At 59.4% G+C, this 20,379-nt stretch overlaps 9 protein-coding genes across 9 annotated transcripts; 3 read left to right on the forward strand and 6 right to left on the reverse strand.

The window, feature by feature from the left end:
- Positions 1 to 280: 280 nt before the first annotated feature.
- On the forward strand, positions 281 to 1,539 carry GGS23DRAFT_616158 (uncharacterized protein; the record flags this gene model as incomplete). The annotated part of the gene is made up of 2 exons (XM_051520767.1): positions 281 to 732; positions 879 to 1,539. 2 exons carry the CDS (start codon positions 281 to 283, stop codon positions 1,537 to 1,539), a joined length of 1,113 nt encoding a protein of 370 aa, XP_051368183.1.
- Positions 1,540 to 2,313: 774 nt separating this feature from the next.
- On the reverse strand, positions 2,314 to 3,747 carry GGS23DRAFT_600398 (uncharacterized protein; the record flags this gene model as incomplete). Its single annotated transcript, XM_051519061.1, has 1 exon — positions 2,314 to 3,747. The coding sequence occupies one exon, from the start codon at positions 3,745 to 3,747 to the stop codon at positions 2,314 to 2,316; it is 1,434 nt and encodes a 477-aa protein (XP_051368184.1).
- A 2,229-nt stretch (positions 3,748 to 5,976) lies between these two features.
- Positions 5,977 to 7,027, reverse strand: GGS23DRAFT_585578 (uncharacterized protein). The gene has a single exon (XM_051517387.1). It carries the CDS (start codon positions 6,528 to 6,530, stop codon positions 6,078 to 6,080), a length of 453 nt encoding a protein of 150 aa, XP_051368185.1. The 5' UTR covers positions 6,531 to 7,027; the 3' UTR covers positions 5,977 to 6,077.
- GGS23DRAFT_585580 (uncharacterized protein) lies at positions 5,977 to 8,730 on the reverse strand. The gene is made up of 4 exons (XM_051517388.1): positions 7,981 to 8,730; positions 7,151 to 7,924; positions 7,005 to 7,046; positions 5,977 to 6,898 (listed from the first exon to the last, which is right to left on the reverse strand). Exons 1-4 carry the CDS (start codon positions 8,221 to 8,223, stop codon positions 6,620 to 6,622), a joined length of 1,338 nt encoding a protein of 445 aa, XP_051368186.1. The 5' UTR covers positions 8,224 to 8,730; the 3' UTR covers positions 5,977 to 6,619.
- Positions 8,731 to 9,088: 358 nt separating this feature from the next.
- Positions 9,089 to 10,950, reverse strand: GGS23DRAFT_585581 (putative ras-related protein Rab7). The gene is made up of 7 exons (XM_051517389.1): positions 10,607 to 10,950; positions 10,464 to 10,517; positions 10,268 to 10,363; positions 10,012 to 10,191; positions 9,913 to 9,957; positions 9,752 to 9,854; positions 9,089 to 9,674 (listed from the first exon to the last, which is right to left on the reverse strand). The coding sequence occupies exons 1-7, from the start codon at positions 10,634 to 10,636 to the stop codon at positions 9,565 to 9,567; spliced, it is 618 nt and encodes a 205-aa protein (XP_051368187.1). The 5' UTR covers positions 10,637 to 10,950; the 3' UTR covers positions 9,089 to 9,564.
- Positions 10,951 to 11,754: 804 nt separating this feature from the next.
- On the forward strand, positions 11,755 to 12,470 carry GGS23DRAFT_319474 (uncharacterized protein). Its single transcript, XM_051512872.1, has 2 exons — positions 11,755 to 11,849; positions 12,031 to 12,470. The coding sequence occupies exon 2, from the start codon at positions 12,045 to 12,047 to the stop codon at positions 12,417 to 12,419; it is 375 nt and encodes a 124-aa protein (XP_051368188.1). The 5' UTR covers positions 11,755 to 11,849; positions 12,031 to 12,044; the 3' UTR covers positions 12,420 to 12,470.
- Positions 12,471 to 13,095: 625 nt separating this feature from the next.
- GGS23DRAFT_607519 (uncharacterized protein) lies at positions 13,096 to 15,588 on the reverse strand (the record flags this gene model as incomplete). The annotated part of the gene is made up of 2 exons (XM_051520062.1): positions 13,096 to 13,833; positions 15,517 to 15,588. 2 exons carry the CDS (start codon positions 15,586 to 15,588, stop codon positions 13,096 to 13,098), a joined length of 810 nt encoding a protein of 269 aa, XP_051368189.1.
- On the forward strand, positions 15,488 to 17,717 carry GGS23DRAFT_616165 (uncharacterized protein). The gene has a single exon (XM_051520768.1). It carries the CDS (start codon positions 15,659 to 15,661, stop codon positions 17,243 to 17,245), a length of 1,587 nt encoding a protein of 528 aa, XP_051368190.1. The 5' UTR covers positions 15,488 to 15,658; the 3' UTR covers positions 17,246 to 17,717.
- Positions 17,718 to 18,470: 753 nt separating this feature from the next.
- Positions 18,471 to 20,300, reverse strand: GGS23DRAFT_607520 (guanosine-diphosphatase; the record flags this gene model as incomplete). The annotated part of the gene is made up of 3 exons (XM_051520063.1): positions 18,471 to 18,528; positions 18,586 to 19,942; positions 20,069 to 20,300. 3 exons carry the CDS (start codon positions 20,298 to 20,300, stop codon positions 18,471 to 18,473), a joined length of 1,647 nt encoding a protein of 548 aa, XP_051368191.1.
- Between the last annotated feature and the right edge of the window lie 79 nt (positions 20,301 to 20,379).

Below are 20,379 nucleotides of genomic sequence, written 5' to 3' on the forward strand. Positions count from 1 at the left end.
GACTGGTACATATTTCCAGTTAGAGAGGTGAGCAACAAGCAGCCCAGGGCGCCTATTTCAACTTTATCCTCACACAGGCATACATTCACCAAACCTCCCCTATAACCATGAATTGCCAACCCCCATTCACTCACCTCTTTTTGGTTTCTCGTTATTTATTCCCTTCCATCCCACCCCTGCTCTTCCGCAATATTGTCCCTTTCTCATCGTATCCTCTCTATCCCAGCATACAATACGATCTGGAGCCTCCTCTGCTTGTTAGAGCGTCAAGCTAACCATCATGAGCTCCCGCCAGTCTTCGCATCCGTCAAAAAGCAAGCCCGCTGGCCGAAAACCGCGACGACCTCTAACCCCCACCAAGAGCGCCCTCAGGACAAGATCCCATTCTCCCAAAAAGTCTGTCAGGTTCGATATTCCGGGTGAACCCCAGCAGAAACACACGCACTTCCACTCGAAAGCTCCAGCCGCAAACAAGACAGAGCCATCGAAGCATCATCCCCATACGACGAAGCACACTATGGCGAAGACGAAGACCGCTTCGAAGGGCAAGGAGAAGGCTCATAAGAAGGGCGGCGGGAAGGGAAAAGCCTCTGACAAGAGCAGCAACAAGAAAAGTGCCCGTGCCGAGAAGAGAGACGCCGGTCCTTCCACATCTGCTGATGATGATGATGGTGATGACTGGGAGGACGAGGAAGACGGAATGATCTGCCTCTTAAGAAAGATGGGTGTCCGGTAAGCTTGGTTTGTGCACCTACATTGCGGCCAACTTCCTCCCCACGTCTCATTCCTCCCCATCACCATACTTTCGATTCATCTTCTCCTCTTCAAACAAGCACACAAGCCCATAACTAACCCGCAAAACCCGCCCGGATCCGCAGATCCCGAGATATGGCCCCGGTTCTGGCGCCACGCACGGCGGCGGAGATCCGGCAGCGCGCGCGCCACCTCGACGCGGCCGGCCGGCCGCTGACGACGTCGGGCATCGCCGAGCTGTACCGCGCGCACCTCGAGGAGACGCCGCGCTTCCGCGGCTACGGCGTGTGCTTCTACGACGGCGGCCGCGGCATCACGCTGTACCCGGCGGGGGGCGGGGGCGCGGACGAAGATAGCACCAGCACCAGCACCACAAGCACGAGCAGCACTACGAGCAGCAGAAGCAGCAGCAGCAGCAGCAGCGAGGCGGAAGAGTCCGACTCGTCCGACTCGTCCGACTCGGACTCAGACTCAGACTCAGACTCGGCGAGCAGCGACTCAGACGCAGACTCGGCCGAGAGCGCGCGCGGCGGGCCGCCGACGCTGATCGACGCGCTGGCGCGGCGGTTCCCGGGGCGCCGGCGGCTGCGGCCGGACGCGTTCTGGACGCCGGCGGCGTGCCGCGCGCTCTCCGTGCTCGAGGCCCGCTACGCCGCCGACAAGTGGCTCCACATCCAGGCCGAGCTCGCCAACCTGGCCGGCTTCGCCGCCGAGCCCGAGATGATCGAGGCCAAGTTCAACGAGGGCGGGGGCGCCGGCGACGATGGGGAGGAGGAGGGGGGGTAGGGAGATGGGTGCGGTGGTGGTGGGGAGGGGGGCTTTCGTGGCTGGGCGCGCGGTGCGGCCAGGAAGGAAGGGAGGGGAGGGAGAGAAAGGTGCGAGATGGGATCTGTCTGCTCGGAACTGTACTTGGCTTCTCCTCAGAAGCCGCACTCGGGAGGCTCTAGCAGCCGATGGGCAGTTGTCGGAGGGTCTTCACTCGCGGCGACGAGATAGCTCCTCGTCTCCGGCTCTCGATAGAAATTCAACTGGACTTTACATCGTAACCTGACAGTCTTCCGGAAGCTCGTGCCTGACCCCCTTTTATGGCGAAGTGGAAGAGTGCGCGAGACAGTGTTGCGAGTGCCACCCCGTAGATGCCCGATATAAACGCGTCTCTGCTGCTGGATACCAGGGAGCTTGCACCAGCGAGGACAGAACCCCCTCAAATTTTGTCTATATCCGAGGCTGCAGCTATTCTCCGACACGCAGTGACTTCGCAGTCCCTGGTAGAAGAACATGCACTCAACGTCCCTTAGCCTTACACGTAAGGGGCACGCGATCTGGAGTATACCTAGGTCTACCACGCACCGCGAGAGAAAACGCTCGGCTAGTATCGACGGCATTCATTCGTAATCCCACAAACGGCTGAAAACTCCCTAATATATCCATAGAAGCATGTAGGTAACAAAACCAGGAAACCCAATCCATCCTCTCCACATCAAAGAACTGCCCATGCCCCTCAAGATCCCCTTTCGGTACCCCCCAGGGTCCGATACAAGACCAGACGCGGCGGCGCGCCTACGCCTCGAACTTGATAGCGCTGAGCGAGCGGTTGAGGCTGGGGCGGGCGGGGGCGGGCCTGCTCAGGGCGTCGAGGGCGGGGCCTTCGGCGGGGGCGCCGCGGGCGCCGGTAGTCTTGGGCGAAGCCTCCGCCGTGGCGGCCATGGCGGCGAGGCGCTTGCGCGTGCGCTTCTCCTTCTCGACGACGACGCTGTCGCGGCTGCGCAGCGGCGTCGCCGAGCCGTCCGCCGCCTTCGCCGCCGCCGCCGCCGCCGCCGCTACCACCACCCCGCCCTCGTACTCCGTCCCGCACACCTCGTCCAGCTCGCCCACCACCCGCGCCATGTGCTCGAAGATCGCCCGCGCCTCCTCCGCCACCTCGTCCCGCTCCGCCTGCGTCAGGTACAGCCGCGGCACCTCGTCCCGGCCCTCGTCCTCGCCCGACGTCGCCGTCGCTTCCGCGAACCGCGCCTTGAACGCCGCCCGCACGTCCTCGCCGTCCGTCGCCGTGTCGAAGCGGAAGAAGGCGAGCGGCTGGCGCGCCGGCGCCTGCCACGCCGGGCGCCGCTGCTGCCGCCGCTGCTTTGCGTCGCTAGGGGGCGGTCGCGTTGCCGTGCTGCTGCCGTTGTTCTTCGCGCCCGTCACCAGGCCCCACAGGCGCTCGACGAAGCCGACGCTCTTCTCCGCGGTCTTCTCGCCTCCCGGCCCCTTGTCTTCTTCCTCGTCGTCGTCATCCTCCTCGTCCTCGTCCTCCAGCGCGAGCGGCCGCCAGAACCGCGCCCCGGGGTCGACGCGCTCGAAGGCGGCGCGCACGAGCCGGCGGCCGCCCGCGAACAGGCCCATGTACAGGACCCAGGCGTAGGCGAGGAGGGCGTGGGGGCGCTCGCGGGCCGTCGCGCGCACGCGCCGCACCATCTCGGCGGCCGCGCCGCCGCCGCCCGCCGCCTCCGCCAGCTGCTCCGCCAGCGCGGCCTCCGTCCAGCCCGTCAGCGCGCGCAGGTCGCCGCGCAGCGCCACCTCGCGCGCCAGCCCGCCGTCCAGGAGCACGCCGCCCACGTGCGCCAGCACCGCGCGCACGCGCCGCCGCGCCGCGTCCGCGCCCGTGCCCGTGCCCGTGCCCGTCATGTCCCGCCACTGCGCCTCCACCGCCATGTACACCGGCGCCAGGTGCAGCAGCCCCTGCGCGTAGCTCCACGTGTCGGCCGCCCGCGGCGGCAGCGCGAGCCGCAGCCGCGCCGCGATCAGCCGGTTGAGCCGCGCGTGCGGCACCCGCGTCGCCGCGTTGATGCATTCCCCGAGGGGCCGCGCCGGGTCCGTGGACGCGAGCCCGGCCGCGTCGCTGTCTGTTGGCGGTGGGAGCGCCGCGGCTGCGAATATGGCTGCGAATTCGTCTAGTGGCGAGAGTGAGACTGCCGGTGGAGGGGGGGTGGCGTGTTCAGGTAGTGGAGGCATCGTGGGTGGTAGGTAGTGATGCGATGGGGTGAACTACAGTCGCGCTAAGCTGCGGAGAGCTGGGTGGAGAAAGTGACACTTGGGTTGGTAGCGAAGGGAGAACGGCGAGATCTGCGAGCTCTCTGTATAAGAGGAGAGCTTGAATCGGGGAAATGGTATGAAGAGAGAGTAGCAGAGGATGGTGGCTCCTAAGGGGAAAAGGGGTCGAGCGTGTAGCCAGCGGTATGTATTAAGTATCTCCCAGTCAGATACCCGAATCGCTGGATTTTACGTAGGCGGCTGCTTGAAGAAGCGAAACAAACCAAGGCCCAAGTGAAGGAGAATGGCGGTCGAGCAAAGAGAGCAAGGTAGTTGAGGCTGGGAAGAGCGAAAGGGACAGCAATATAGAGCAATCAGAGGGGTGAGAGACAGACTGAGGGAGAATAAGGAGGGCGAGAGACAGAGCGGGAGAGCGCAAGTGGGTGGGAGGTTCCGGGTGGCTTTGTAAAAAAGGGAAGAGAAGAGAGGATCGGGTCTGGGCCAACGCCTTTTCTTCACGTCTGTCTCTCATCTCCTCTTCTTCCCCTCGCCTACCCGCGCCCTCGGAACTAGAAAACGACAAGAAAACGCGCGCCGGGAAAGGGGAGAGGAGGGGAGAGAGGGGCGGGAAACAAAAGCCAGGGCAGAGTCATGTACTGCATATACGTATTCCTTGTCCACGCTGGGCCGTCCACACCAGCCGGGAGACAAGCACGAGAAAAAAACGACGGGCTGCCGTGTCGATACTTTGACAACGAGTAGCAGCAGTAGTCGCAGTAGTAGCAGTAGGTAGGCGGGGGCGGGGGGGGATTCGAGGCCCGGCCGCGATCGTCTCCCTCCCGTTCTCCTTCGTCTTCCGGCTTCGCAAGCCAGGTACCTATGGGGCAATCGATATAACGTACCTACCTCGAGCCCACGCTCCGACCTCCGGCCCGAGAAAGACGTGGCAGGGCGCAGACAAAGGCAAGGCCAGGCCGGCACGAGGCCGATGGTGTGTGTGGAAGCGGGCAGACACGCTACGTCCACGACAGCCAGCGGCCTGTCTTTGTTTCGATCGTCTGGCGCGGCCGCCCTGTCTGGCCGAGGGCGCGGTCGCACGGCACGCTTACTACGTCGCGCGGTGTCAATGGACGGCCGCGACGCCAGAGCAGAGGCAGCTGCCCGGCCACGGCATCGCTGCGCGGCAGGGCGAGTGCAGTTTGATATTCGCTCTTCTCCAAGAGGTGCAGCCGAGATCGAGATCGCGGAAAGGGGCAAGCAACCTCGCAGACCACCAGACGGGGGGGGGGGGGGTTGGTTGAGTCAAGCTGGGCTGGGTTGTCTTCCCTTCCCTTGTCTTCTCTTCTCGTCTCTGCCCGCCCCCCTCCCTTACCTACCTCCTCGTCGCAGAAGTGCGTAGCCAGGGGCGCGTTCCCGGGTCGCGGAACGGAAGCGGACGGCGGCATGACGAGGCGCAACGCGGCATTGCTCGGCTGGGGAGGCGACGGCATTGATAGGGAGGGGGGGAAGGGGAAAAAAAGAAAAGGGGACACGCTCGGGATAGATGGTGCAAGGTGACAGGTTCCCCGTGTAACCTCCGAGGATAGGACTTTGTGTACAAGAACTTACCTCATATCCAGGCACCCGCATACCTACCCTAACGGCCTTGTACATACCGGTGGTGTAGGCCGTTGGATAGGTATGTAGACGAAGTGAGGTATGGCAGAGCGAAGGCGGCCACGCGGCAGCTCGCTCGAGGGATCAACCCTGCGGGGAGGCGGGAGAGTGCCGGGGAGGGAGAGACAGGTTGGTCTTATCGCGCGAACGTCTCCATGACTCTTCCCGATGCCCTGGTATTTTTTTTTTTTTGAATCGATGTCTCTCAACTGCGTACGGCGTCCTATGCTACGTTACTTGACCGCCTAGCCCGACCCAACGAGACCGGCAGGCGGACCAAGGTGGCGCTAACAGAACGAGGACCACGATGAAGGAGTTGTTAAGCCGAGTCGCCCTTAACTTACTAACTAACAAGCACCTCAGTTTTTTCTTTAAATAAAAGCCTGTGTACATTACTATGGAGATTTTGCTCGACTTAACGGTTTAGGGAGGGAGGCAGGTAGATGGGCGCAAGGACGGGTAGACATACCTCTAGTTAGACGCCAATGCGTGCTGCTGTCTTTAGCAGAGGTTCTACAAGTAACTCATACAAGAGAACAAGGAACTTCAGGTCTAGCAGCGTATGATATCTCAATTTCCTTCAATAGGAGGCGACAGCAGATCTCGCCAAGGCGATCGCGGCGCAACGAGAAGATATGATGGCCGAGTTGGACCCGTCAGTTTCCTGCCGAACCATGCACGTCACAGCAACGGGGCCGTTCGGAATAGACGTGTACTTCTCGCCCCCTTGCTGGCGAGTCGATCCAGAGATCCATCCACATATTCCTGCCTCTACTTAGAACATTCGCCTTCGTATCTTGGTGAGGTGGTATATACATATAAATATGCCTACATATACCGTAAGTTTTAAGTCTCTCTGACCCGTTCATCTCTTTTTGCTCTTCTCGGGATCTCCCGTACACATATACATGTATAAATGCGGCACGACACCGGCACTCGCGCAAACCCATGATGATAACTGACTGATATGCTGCCCCTGTGTCCATGCACCGCTGGCAAGGTGGAGAGAAGCCGCCAAATCCACCCGCCCACGTGTTTACCCCCAGGTCCCGTGACGCCGGCCTACCAGTCCCATCTAGAGATAAAAATAAATAGACAACGATCATCATGAATAATCAAAATCGCGAGCGGAAATTCAAGGTAGACCGATGGCGAGAGATCAAGTGGGTTTTGCCCTATATAGCCCTGCTGCCGCCGGTTATCCCACCTCTCTCGCCGCGCTATCGGAGCCGTCGTCCTTGCCGCCTGTCGTGGATTCCTCCTCGTGGCTCTCGTGGTTGATGAAGATGAAGGAGACGAGGACGACGGCGGCGCCGATCCAGTAGACGAAGCTCGAGTACTGCGCATACTGGATCATCTCGCCGATCAGCGATAGCGGGATCGTCAGGGACAGGCCCACTGTGACGACGAGCGGGGTCGTCAGCAGCATCGCGTACGCCCACGAGATGTCGGATACGAAGGAGGATATCGAGTTGAGCTGTCGCGCGAGCGTGCGCGCAAGGTTAGCGCTGAGTCCTACATAATGCCTCATAGATAAGGGCGGAACTAGGGCCCCAGATGCGTGATATAAATGAGGTCCTTACCGAAATGATCCACCAGATTTTGCTATTTGGAGGTAACTCGAACTATTTTCTGTTAGCACGTGCGCCTAATTGTGTTGCGATGAGGCGAGAGAATAGACGAAAAATGCTCCGAGTAGGCTCGAGGAAGAAAAGAAAAAAAACCTCACCGGCTCGATTCCCGTGAAATGTAGGATGGGGAAGAGAGGCCAGAGGAGGACGATGTTGAAGATGCCGACGAGGCCGAAGAAGAGGGGCATGTTGACGCGGTCCTCGTTGCCGATGCGGACCTTCATGACGACGACGTAGAGGCCGTAGACGACGGCGCTGAAGAGGGCCATGGCGTCGCCGATGGCGATCTGCTGCTGGCTCTTGTAGGGGAAGTTGCCGCGGTTGTCCTCGTTGTCGGCGCCCGAGAGGTCGACCGTCGAGATGAGCACGATGCCGGCGAGCGACGCCAGCACGCCGAGCAGCTTGCGCACCGAGAAGCGCTCGATGCGCATGATGGCGCAGAATATCAGCGTCCAGACGCTGCTGGTCGACGTCAGGATCGTGACGCTCCCCACGCTCGTGTACTCGAGGCAGGCCGACGCGAAATAGTTGCCCAGGAACCAGATCATGCAGAACTCGAGGCTGAACCGGGCCGTCTGGAGGAGGGTGAGCTTGTCCGCCGGCTTCGGCAGGTCGGCCGCATCGAGGCTATCCTCATCGTCGATCAGGAGCCGGTCCGCCGCCGCCGGGTCCTCCTCGTCCTCAGTCTTCAGCCTCTCCATGCCCTGGTACTTGGACCTCCACTCCTGCACCGCGAGGTGCTTAACCCGCCGGAGGCCGCCGTTCTGGAGGACATATTTGATGGATATGGGGATCATGGACAGGGCAAACACGGAGGTGTTCATGTATACGAGGAAGAACGGCTTGTCGTACGTGTGATCGGAGAATATGTACTCGAAGCGTGTTAGCGCAGGAGTTCGGAGGAGGCGGTGGGGGAGAGGCCGCTCACGCTCGCGAGGAAGTTAGACGTCGTCCAGAGGAGCACGGTGAGCAGCAAGAGCGAGATGCCCAGGGTCCGGCGCGCGACGTTCAGCAGACCGGTCTTCGGCCTCGGAAGGGGGGTGCTGGCAGTCCCGAGGGTGGGCGTGCCGGGCAGGCTCTCGAACGGGGGCGGCGGCTCGGAAAGTCTTCGTCTAGGCACATAGTCGTCCGAGCGCCTCTCGCCGGCATGCGTCGGATCCTGTGGTATCATCTCGTCGGCGCGACAAGATGCGGGCGACTAAAACGTCAAGAAGGGGACCACCCTCCGGTACGGGAAAGGAGGGGGGGTACGAGGAGAGCGGTCGCGTGGGAGGAGGGAGAGGAGGGAGAGCGGCATCCACCGTCGTGGGACGGAACGGAGAAATTATGGGCTGCGACGGTTACAACCCAGGAACCCGCGCGCCGGCAGAGACATCAAGAATGGTCGATCGACTAACCAATCCCAACAGAATAATTTGGACCAATGCAAGAAGAGAGAGAATGGAAACAGTAAACGAGAGCGAGAGTAAGAATGTGTGTTCGTGTGTGTATGCGTAAACGAGTGAGTGCGTGCGAGAAGAAGACAATGTGGTGTTGGACCAAGGTGCGAAATGTCGAGGTATGAAACCACTACGCCGTATCGGTGACTGCGGACGCCGAGGCACCCCCTGAGATACTTCCCGATGCGTACCCGGGTCCACTACGGCTCTGCTCAACTCGCCCGTAGCCGCCTATGAGACGGGCAACGCGCTAGGGGGTCTCTAGGGCATAAGCCGCGATCCTAGGTACCTCAGGTAGGCAGGGTTGGCACCTAAGGTGGCAGGTTGTTGGGAGGCAGGTATTCATCCAGATACCTACGTCGTACTTGTCTACACACCCTCTGCGCGTATGGCAAATTTTAACACATCCACCCGATGTCTGGGCAGCATACTCATACATCCTACGGGAGCCAGGAGGTAGGTATATATTCGCACACCTAGATACGTATGCGACGGGGACCGAGGGTAGGCTCCCATCGAATATACTTACCCAAGCCCACGTAGCCAACCAGCCAAGCCGGCATGCATACAAGTCACGAGCACCACCAACAAGATAGGTAGACGATAAAGGTATCATATGTATGATGGTAGAGCAACACCAACCCAACCTAGCCCCGGACAGATGCAGATAGTAAGAAGTCAGTATTGATAAGACAATGCCCCTTCATAGGGCCCTCGACAAGACGCCCGAGGCACGCAACTACCTACGTCCACCAACCTTCCCGTACGGCCCAGCGGCACCAAAACCAGTCAAGCAAATTGCCATTGCGTCAAACTCCCCACATGTACTCCCTCACTCACTCGCCCGCTCATTAATTCGCTCACCCGCGATCTCGTTCCAAGATGCCCCCGCGACTCCGAAGTTGCGACGGGTTGCCGAGACCCCCAACCTCTCCAAGCCGTAGATACAATGGGGTAGACGCCAGGCACAAAATAGCGCGAGGCGATGCACGTAGGCTACCGAGGGGGGGATCAACTCGGGCGTAAGGGCGGATAGGCGAGGCTTTCGGGCAGGATAGGTACGGCGGCTATTTTTAGCATGCGCAGCCGTCGCGGTCGTTCTCGATGTGGATGTTGATCGGGTCCTGGAAGTCTCCACTGAACTCCTCCGACTCCTCCTGCGCCAGCGCGTTCCGGGCAATCACTATAGGGGGGCAGCGTTAGCAGGCCGCCGACAAAAGGGCAGGGCGGCGAGAGAGGAGAAGAAGCCTCGGAAAGTACCTTCGAATGCTTGCTCGACGTTGACCGCCTCCTTCGCACTGGTCTCGAAGTACGGGATGTCGCCCTTGGACTGGCAGAAAGTAGCTGCCCGCTTGCTCGAGATCTATTGGCGGTTGTGAGTTTACCAAGGCCTGGCCTAGAGACGAGCTGTCACCACCTACCACTCTCTTGCTCTCCTCGACATCAATCTTGTTGCCGAGCACCACCTGAGCACACGTGTTAGGTCATCACCCGACGTTGGGCCAAATGGATGCTCTTACGAAGGGAAAGTTCTCAGGATCGCGCGGGGACGCTTGGATCAGGAACTCATCTCTCCAGCTATCTAGCGCGTCGAAGCTCTTAGAGTTGTTGACATCGAAGACTAGTACGCAGCAATCGGCACCCCGGTAGAAGGCAACGCCCAAGGACTGGAATCGCTCCTGGCCAGCGGTATCCCAAAGCTAATTTTTTTCATATCATCAGTCGTCTGTCGCCGGATCAACAAACTCGTAGCGGTTGCTGGCAAGTTCCTCGTACCTGCATCGTAACTTGTCGGTCGTCAACCAAAACCTCGCGGGTTAGGAAATCGGCACCGATGGTGGCTTTATAGCTAGCGCTGAACTTCTTGTTGACCTGGTAGAGCAGGGAGAATAAGCACGGGTCCGTTCGGGATACGGCAGCGAGAGAGTCGCATCGAAGGGCGTCTCGTGCGAATCGAGGACGCGTTACGTACATATTGGTTCATCAAGCTCGTCTTGCCGACACCGCTGTCGCCAAGAATAATCACCTGTACGGTTCAATGTAATTAGTTTAGGTGAAGGTGCCGTGCGAAGGAGAAGAAACCCAGCCAGGCTATCAGGATCGTATATGTCATACCTTGAGGAGGACCTTCTTCCTGGTGGCCATGATGGGAGGGAGGCTAAACTAGGACGGTACTTGGCGGCGGTGGTGAGCGTCTCGGGGGGGGGGGGCGGGAGAGGCAGAGGAAGAGGGTGAGAGGAGGAGGAAAGCAAATCAAAACAATGTGAGCTGGAGGAGTCGACGAAGCGCGACAACTTGAAGAAAGCGATGCCGAATGTGCGCAGGTGGAGTAGTGGTGACGTCCGAGAGAGTTGTCGGTGATGGTTGGTGCTCGGCAGGTTCTGTTGTTGATGAAGTTGGCGGAAGACTGGGCTACGGCAGACAACGGACGGGCTGGCGCTGGGTGTTGCTAGCGGCCTGCGCTGATACATGCCTGATACAGGAATGCGCCAGCTGATAAGGCACCGGGCCTTACCTAATGTGACTTCGTCGCCTTACTGGTTGGCGAGCACGAGATCGGTCCATGCACAACTGCAATGCAGGGGCAGCTGGCGACCTCGGGCTACGAGAGCGGGTACCTGGGCTCCTGGCGTCCGTTATAGGCAGTTGGTAGGTACATCAGGCACCCGCCTCAGGTACCTGCCTGTAGGTGAGGTGCACTGGTGCGGAGAAGATCCGTCTGAAGATAGGGTACCATAGGTAGGTAGGTACCTTGGAGGTAGGTACGTAGGTTAACCTAGGCAGGTAGCCCGTATATAAGGTACCTAAGCTACCTAAGCATGTACCCAGCCCTAAGATGGGCATTAAGCCTGCCGATAGGTCCGCGCTCCCACCATGATGCCACAGATGCGGACTCTCGTTTTCTCCACCTCGCCGACGGTACCTAGGTATACTAACGGACGCCCGCACGATTTGCAATAGGCAGATCGGCGGCGTGAGGAGCGAAAGTTAAGGTGACTAGACGGCCTCCCTCAGATCCATCATCATCTCCTTCGGCAAATCATGTGGCCCGGATGACACAGCAGGCGTCGACGTCGGCAAAGGAGTGGCGGGCGAGACTATCCGATCGCTGTCCAAGCGCGTGATGTCATCCTTCATCATCCCGTACCGCATCTTTCATCGCTGCGGACCATCGTCCCTACAGCTTACGGTCGGGTACCTAGGGCGGTACCTACCACTGCGATGTCCGACAGCGCCCGGGGTAGGTCATGGCCAGGTATCTGGACAGTATCTACTCATACGTAGGAACCTTAGGAATCAGGTAGGTAGGCAGCTTCGGAAACCGCCGCTGATTTCCTGAGGCATATACCCATCTCTCGTGAGTTCTTCCATACCTGTCCTCCCACTTCCAACTTCCACTCCATACTGCAAACTCAGGCTCGAGATCGCAAAGATTCGTGTCGTCCATCCCAATCGGCCAGCGAACCAACATCACATCAAACAAGTCCGCATCCCAGCCCGCAAACGTCTGTTTCCCAAAAAAATCAAACCCGAACAAGCAGGTCGAACCAGGATGGCGGCCCTCCGCCTTGGCAACTTGGTGACCCGCCTCCGCGTCGCCCGCGTTCTGCCTCTGCCCCGCGGCCCTGCGCCCTACCGTGCCTTCGCTGCGACCCCGTCCCCACCCAAGGCCGCAGAGCCGAAGGTCAGCGCCGCCGCCGAAGCCCCCGCAACCAGCAGCGGGGGCGAGGCGCTGAAAGGGCCGCAGGGCCCCGGCAAGCCGCAGCCCAAGATCCACAACCAGAGCGTGCCCGGTGTCATGCCCGGCCTCACCGAGGCGCAGAAGCGCGAGGTGGAGCAGCACAACCGCGAGTTCGAGCAGCGCCACGACCGCGCGTCCCCCGCCGAGGACGACAAGGTCGACAAGAAGTTCTGGCAAGGCGCGTGAGTAATAGCTCGCGCCGTCGCCTCCTTACTCGTCTTTACCCGTTTCGCAATTGTAGAGGGATTCGCTCGACCGGCAGACGTCGTCCACGGGTTGGTTCTCCATCAGACGTCACGCACTGCCCCGCTGACCATTCCCTCTGACCAGTGGCGGACGAGATGGGTCCGGCATCGATTGCAATGCCTAGTAATATCCAGACGTACACGTGAGGATGCCGGATGCTCTGTATCACACGTTACTTTGGGCATCGTAGCTACTTTGCTCGTTGATAAAGGGGGACTTGATGCATCCGCCCGTGGGATTGTGTTAGCCTGCGTATCTGTAGTATCTCGGGACATGGCCGGGATGGCTCTTTGGGGGAAAGCCTACGACGGTAAACGCCACGCAGATTATAACGTTTTAATTCAACATTAAATTTATACATCATACATTGCCGTACACATATCTCGGCACTTCCTTGCTACTATGTGGACCGGATACGAAGCAAGTTCATGCTACATTTACCTACCTATTTTCAGCCTTAACGCCGGGCAAATCTCTCAAATGCGTATGGGGGTTTTCGCCCGCAATCGTTCATACAACCCAGACTCCCTCCCCCCTCATGAAACGCCAGGGCCATGGCTGGATAGATAGGACATCTGGGGAGTACGTGCGGGCATTAGCCCCCCAGCGCACCCCTTCACACATTAGGGTCCTCCCGAGCCTGGCGGAGAACCTCCCGCATGCGAGAGTATAACGCCTCGTCTTCGCGCTCCCACCTCCCGCTATTCGGAAAGACTACTCTTCGTAGCTGATTCACCCAAGGCACCAGCGGCTGGAAGTACGGTGTAAAAGCCGACTCTACTCTTTCGATGAAATCGCCCTCGTGCGTTACTTGACCTTTTTCCCTCGTCGCCAGGTCTTCCACGCTCATGTAGTTCCACATTTCGAACTCGGTTTGGCCGACGTCCTTACCTGGCCCGTCGTAGTGGATACATATCCAGAGAAACACCCAGAAGAAGGACTCGAGGTCGTGCATGAACGAACGTCGCTCACCCAGAAGCGCCCCGGTCGCCATAAAAGCCTTCGTACCAGTCATTCCCTTCGCGCCTGAAACGCCCTGTCGTTGCGTTTTGATGGCTAGGTCTAGATCGATCAAGAACGAGGGCCAGGAGGGGTTAGAGGCGTCCTCGTTGATCATAAGATTATTGGTCGAGATATCTCTATGGAGAATTCCGGCTCTGTAGAGTGATTCGTGTCCTTGAATACAACCCTCTAAGGCAGTAAGCAGCACCGCGCGAGAGCTAGCATTATAGATGGGCTGTCCGTAATCACGGAGGACGACGCGCCGGTGGACTGGATTTGGCAGCGTGCTGAGGTCTACCTTAGTCGGAGATACCGAACGGGATCGCTTGCTCGGTGGTACGGCCGCGTCAGTCTGGCTGGCTAGCCGTTTTCAGCTGGCCGATCAACTGATTACAGCTGTTCACAGCTGTGATCTGGTTCGATCAGCACTGAGCCAGTTGTTGGCAGTTGGGTAGTCCTTGTACGGGCCTCCATCACAGCTTGCCCACGCTGCTCCTGTTCAATATCTGCCAATATCTAGCCAGGTTTTAGGCTTATCGGCGTCCGGATTACTCTTCAGCTCCCCTGGCACAAGGACCTGGGATCAGTGACACCGTAGATTTTCCTCAGCTTTTGGATCAGTTATAAAGCCAATATCTAGTCTGCGATCCGCCGTCAAGCCCCCCAGGGGGTTGTTAGGCTGTGCTATTAGCCTTCGTACCGGGACCGTGGCAGGACTATGGTCTTGTGCAAGTCGTGAGAACTGTTGGGTAACATGTTGAAACCAGCTTAAAACGTCCTCCTCCTGAGCCTGTGCTGGCCACCCGCTCCAGCCGTCGTTAAAGAGTGGGTTACTACCCGCCCTGCATTTCGCAAAGACGGCGTCGGACGCATTCTGGAGACCTGCCACCTCCCCGAAAAAAGTCTCGTGGAAGCGGGCGAGCCCAGCATACATGGTGCCGAGCTCCTCCTTTAGAACGGCGTCTACGTGCTTTCGATGTTCGGAGGAGTTAGTGAAGCTGCTCGTATTGCGAATCCGTGGTGTTTGCTGGAGGGAAGAGATGACCGATTGCCGCGGTGGAGTGGACTCGGCAACGGCATGATAAACTTGGGACCAGATCTCCTCGTCAGGTTTCCTAGCAACAACCGCTTCTAAAAGAGGGTTGACACGGTCTTAGTCGAAATCGGTCGCCGGAATCAGCCTTGGTAGGTCGTAAAGCAAGCACCTTTTGTTACTGGTAGAACGAAGCAGACGAGACACCGGAAGAGCTTAGAGCTTGGAGCTCCGAGACAAGCTTGGGAATGATGATTGGGAGATCTAGGCGATAATTAGGAAAAACATGCCATAATGAAGTCGAGCGATTTACCTTCGTCGTCGTCAAGCTGTGCAAGGGCTTCTTCCGAGCTGAAGTCCCCGCTCGCGCGCAGAGATCTGAACAACGCGTGGAAGGCGTCGAGGCCGTTGCCGATAGGATTTTTCCTGATGATCTCCGACTGGTCCCGAGCTGCCATGGCCGATCAGATGGACGAAATGCAGGACAGCAAGAGGGACTATTTGGGAGCGGGACGCGATGCTAGGGAGACCTAGATTCGTCCTATATGAGTGGGAAGAGAAGACGACATCGGTCCCCACGGCAGTGGAGGTTAGCCAGGGTGGTTGAGAAGTACGGGTGCATAGATGCGACCGCGTACAACATTTACCTCTCCGTACTGCCGAATTTTCACCATTATAGAGTTGTTACTTCCGATAGAAGTTAGGTACATTCTTGCACCTCTCTTCAGAACCCTTTTTTGCAGGTGCGGGTGCATATCCCGCTCATAAAATAGTGCACAACCCGCTGTGGATACCTCCTACCTCCCTAGGTACCTCCTAACCACTTGACCTAAGAGGGCCGAATTGGTCAGGGGGCAGGTACGTACAGGCGGCGGCCTCTGTAGGAGGTACCTATCTTTATGGGGTTGTAGGTACTTTAGATACCTAGGCTAAGGTACCTATCTCCCAGCCTACAGTGGCCAGATGCCGGTCTCACCGGGATTGGTCTACACTTACCTATACAACCCATTGTCGAGAGCTCCTCTCCCTCCCTCTCTCTCTCTTTCCTCTCGCCTCTACCTCCGGAGACGGCATGGATCGCGCACACCACCAATGCCCAACGCGAATCGATGGATAGCCAGGCCGTAATCACTACGGACACCCGATGGCGGACGAGGCCGACCTCCTGCGCCGGATCCACAGCCTGGCTGACCTCGACCTGGCTGCCCTCCTCTGCCTCATCAGCCGCGAGCACTGCATCGTGACCACCGAGCCCCCCGAGCTCGACGACCTCGTCTCCGAGCTGCGCCTTGTCGCCTCCCGCACCTTCGGATTGTCCTCTGCCGTCGTCGACTGCACTCCGCAAACCACCCTCGAAGAGCTCGTTGCCTCCATCCAGATCCAGCCTCGGTATCCGTCGCCAGCGCCGCCTACACCCAGCGGTCTCAATCCCGCCGCACGCTCCTCCTCCTCCTCCTCCTCCCCCCCCGAGTACACTCTCCAGCGCCGCGGCACTGATGCGTCTCGCTTGCACGGAGGACAGCAGCAGCAATATGCCCACCACCGCCAAAACAGCAGGAATAGCACCCACTTCGGAAACAGTGCCACCGCTGCTGCCGCGTCGAGTAGCAGACACCAGACGACACCGCCACAGATCGCCAACGTCATCCTCGCCAAGAACCTCGACCGCGCCCCCAGAGTCGTGCAGATCCAGTGCCTAGAGCTGCTGCGAACGCGGCGCATACTCACGCGCACCAGCGTGCAGACGGCGCCCAAGCAGTTCCTATTCGTGGCTGTGCTCGCCGGCGACGGTCCCGAGTCCGAAGCCGAGCCCGCCTCTAGCCATGCCGCCGCTAGGCTGGTCAACCACCTCAACGACTTCTTCTACATAGCGCACTGGCATGACCCCGAGGACGGCTTCGCGCACCTGGAGGAGGAGGAGCAGGAGCAGGAGCAGGAGCAAGACGGAGCACGGGCAGAGAAGGCCGCGATGGCAGCCAGGAGCGGCGAGGGTGGAAGCGAGGATGCCGAGGATCACGACGACGATTACGAAAGTATGGACGAGGCCGACAGCGCCTCGAGCGTCGTCGTCCGCCGGAGCGTCGCCGAGATGTCCGTCCTCACCAAGACGCCGACCCTGCAAACGAGCCGAAGTCGCAGCAACACGAACACGGAGACGGACGCACAGCAGCAGAGGCCATCTAAACCTGCCTACGCGCATACCACCACCGACCCCGGCCCCTCATCCCCCCTGACGCCCCCGTTTGCCTCGCCGCCGCCCTCGTACCCCTTCGCCTACCCTTCGCCGCCTCCTCCCGGCCCCTTCTCCTCCTCCCCGCCTCCGCCGCCGCTCCTCCCGGAGTCGGCCATCACGCTACTATCGCAGCGCGCGTGCGCGGTGGCGACGGACGTGGACGTGCTGCGGTACCAGCACAACGTGGTGGCGTTCCTGCGGCTGCACCGGGCGGTGTTCCCGGCGGCGGCGGCGAGCGCGTCGCCGCTGGCGGCGCGGCACCTGGGGCGGCTGTCGGCGTGCCTCGCGGCGCTGCACGGGCTCGACTTCGTCACGCCGGCGCTCGTCGCGCTCGCCACGCGCAAGACCTTCCCGCACCGCCTGCGCCTCGCCCCCGCCGCCCGCGAGCGCAGCCTCCAGTGGGGCAGCGACCCCGCCGCCGCCGCCGCCGTCCTCGCCGGCCTCGCCCCCGACGACGTCCTCGACGACGTCCTCGCTGCGGTCGCGCCCCCGCTGTGAAGGGCGGTGCGCTGCGCCGCGCGTAGAGAGAGGGGTGGATGGATGGGTGGATGGATGGATGGATGGATACATCCGGATATTGTACATATGCATATATATACACTTGCCCGCGCGTGCTTGCGCATCGCTAACGTCGCCCCCGACTACGCGAGATCCGAGCCGCGCCGCGACACAGACGATCGGGCGGACGGCGACGCTAGGTGGTTGGGTAGGGGACGGGGCCGGGATAGACGGGATAGATAGATAGGTAGAAGATATAGACGCGTGAGTAGAGCAGACCAGACCAGACCAGAGCGCGAGCTTACCGGCTAGTCTCGCCGGCCTGCCTACCCTACGCTACCCTAGACAGCGAGCGAGGTGGGAACGCAGATTGGTTAGGCGGTGGGTACGGAGGTAGGCAGGCAGGTAGACGTGCAATTTACATAATACACATATACACATACATACATACAATCCATCTACTACGGTCAAACCGTTGTACCGCAGGCATCACATATACATACACACGAGCACGCACGCACAGCTACACCTATTGCACATCTACGTCTACCGCATGGTCAGTCGACACCTTCATCAGCTAGTGTTTCGTTGCCGAGATCTTGCTCGTCATCGTCCCTCGTTTCCCCGCCCGTTCGTTCGTGCCTATGTTATACATGTACGTGACCGTCAGACAGACAGAAATATCCGGCGATTCCGCCGTCACCCAGACGTTGCGGCCTTGCCTCTCTCCACGTGCGGGAAGAACAGCCTAGTTCCGTTCTCTCGCCTCCCCGCCTACCTAACCACCAACCCCCCCAGAGAGCTGCGCGAGGAAATTCGGGTTTTGTGTGGGTAGGTAGGTTGAAGCGAGATGCCTTACCCGGAAAAAGCCGGCATATGAACACACCCCTTTCTTCGTGGGTAAAACGTGGTAGGGTGATGGCGGTAGATGGGTTTGGTTGGGAGAACCCGGGGAACTTCCCCTTTCTCCAGACCATGGTTTAAGCGTTTCCCGTTGTGTTTTCTCTCCCTCCCCCCCCCCCCCCCTCTCTCTCTCAATCCTCATTAAGTTTAAGTTATCTAAGGCCGGCCGTCTATAGAGAATAATGTCCTCGTCTCGTTTCCTTCTTTCCCCTTCCCCTCCCTTCCCTCCTTAGCACCTTGTATGTATTGCTCAGGACGGATAGGGTCAGGGACATAGGCAAGTAATCAAGTAAATGCATGTTGGTCTCGTGTACGCGTGTGATTAGTAAGTCTGGCTGATCTTACAAGACCAGCCGGAGTTCTTGGAAAGTAGGGGAAGACTTCGTATAGGTTAGCAACTGATGAATGGATTGTGACGGAGGGGAGATTGGCCTTACCTAGCTCCCAGGCACCAGCCCAGCTCGTTGCCCTTGATCTTCTTGGCGATCTTGACCTCCCTGTCGATGGGCATATCGTAGCCCGTGTGGAGGAGGCCAATCATGAAGCTGAGGTCGAGGCACCACTGGCCGCGGTCGCGCAGCTCGGCGAGGGCATCCGGGACCGTGCTGAACGCGTCCCACGACTGCTCGCCGCCGCACACAGAGTGAGTGAGGTCGTGCAATTCGCGCAGGGTGAACGAGTCGGGCATCCCGAGCGGCTTCGTGCGGTCGTAGAAGAAGGAGAAGATGTAGACGTCCTCGGTCGCGAAGGTCTTGGCCATCGACGGCTGGTGCACGCCGTTGAACGAGCACGGCGCCAGCTTGCACTCGGCGTCCTTGAACAGAATCCGCTCCGCTAAGTTGCGGCACTGTGCCGGGGCGGGGGTGGCCGGGCCAGACACGTTAAGCTGCACACGGCCAGATCCCAACGGGCTATCCGCATCGAGCTTGACCTCGACCGTCTCTTTCTGGCCGGCGTTGATGCAAGGGTGGTTATGAATAGGCTTGTCTAGGAAGGACTTGTCCTTCTCGGTCGAGTAGATATCGTGGAGCAAGGTCTGGTGGATCGAGTTCCGGGCAGCCATCAAGCCGTAGCCGAGGTGAGAGTGTTGGTAGAGCTCGAACTTTCGTCCGCCGAAGGAGAGCTCATACTTGTGGTCGCCCTCGGCCAGCTTCTCCGGCATCCCACCAGAGGCAAGATCCTTGAAGGTGGGCTCGAAGACGATCTGGGTAGAGCCGCCGCCGAGGTCGAGGATGGCGGCGGTAGGGCTCTGGTCGGGGCCGCCAATCTTGCCGAGGAGGTAGTTGGTGGTGATCCAAGCATAGACGCCCTCGTCAGAGCCATCCATAATCGCGACACCGTTCTCTTCCTTGGAGACGACAGGGAAGGGGTAGTCCTTTTCCAGATGCTCTCGGACGGCGTCGAGGATCTTCGTGCTAGCCTCCTGACCAATCATTCGCAAACCAGCGGTGGCTTTCACGGCGATCGGGCTGCACGGCTTCAGCTTGTCGGGAACGGTGCGCATAGCCACGGCCATCAGATCGTCCAACGTTTTTGCGGCACCGATGGGGTCGTCCTTATACTTACTAAGACCACCGACACTCTTGTCGGTCATCTTAAACTCCTCATTCTCTAACTCTGGGGTCGCGCCGCAATTGTTGAACTTGTAGACGTGGATACGAGATCCGGTGCTCCCGGCATCAATCATGAGGACATACTGGACGATGGGCTTGTCCTTCGAGTAGGACCTCGTGCACTTGTCGGTTCCGTATGACGAGTCGGAGGGCACCTGGCCGCCGCCACGGGAGTGGGATGCTACATCACATCAAGTCGAGTCAGTTTGGCCACGTCTTAGCACAGAGAGAGAGAGAGAGTGTGTGTGTGTGTGTGTGTAGAGAGTGTGTAGAGGGGAGTGCGATATCAATTGGTGATGCGGCGTACCTTCTCTAACGAGATCCACGCCCGTCGGCGACAGGTAATAGAACAGGAACACCAGGAAGACGACGATGGCGGTAGTCTTGAGCCAACGCGTCTTCTGGGCCTGATTCATGGTGGCGGCTTGTATCTTCTCCAGGATGCCGGGTTCTCGGTGGCCCGAGTCGTATCGTGCAGCTTTCTCGTGAGGGTCGGGTCGGGTCTGCTTAGTAGGCAACGAGACTGATGTTCTCCTCATAACCTTTACTGTCGATACATCCCCAAGACGATGGGGAAGGCGGGCGGGAAAGGCAAAGGGGGTGCGGGAGCACAGGGAA

Source organism: Durotheca rogersii (genome assembly GCF_024521655.1).
Source record: "Durotheca rogersii strain YMJ 92031201 chromosome Unknown GGS23scaffold_32, whole genome shotgun sequence".
Classification (NCBI taxonomy): domain Eukaryota; kingdom Fungi; phylum Ascomycota; class Sordariomycetes; order Xylariales; family Xylariaceae; genus Durotheca; species Durotheca rogersii.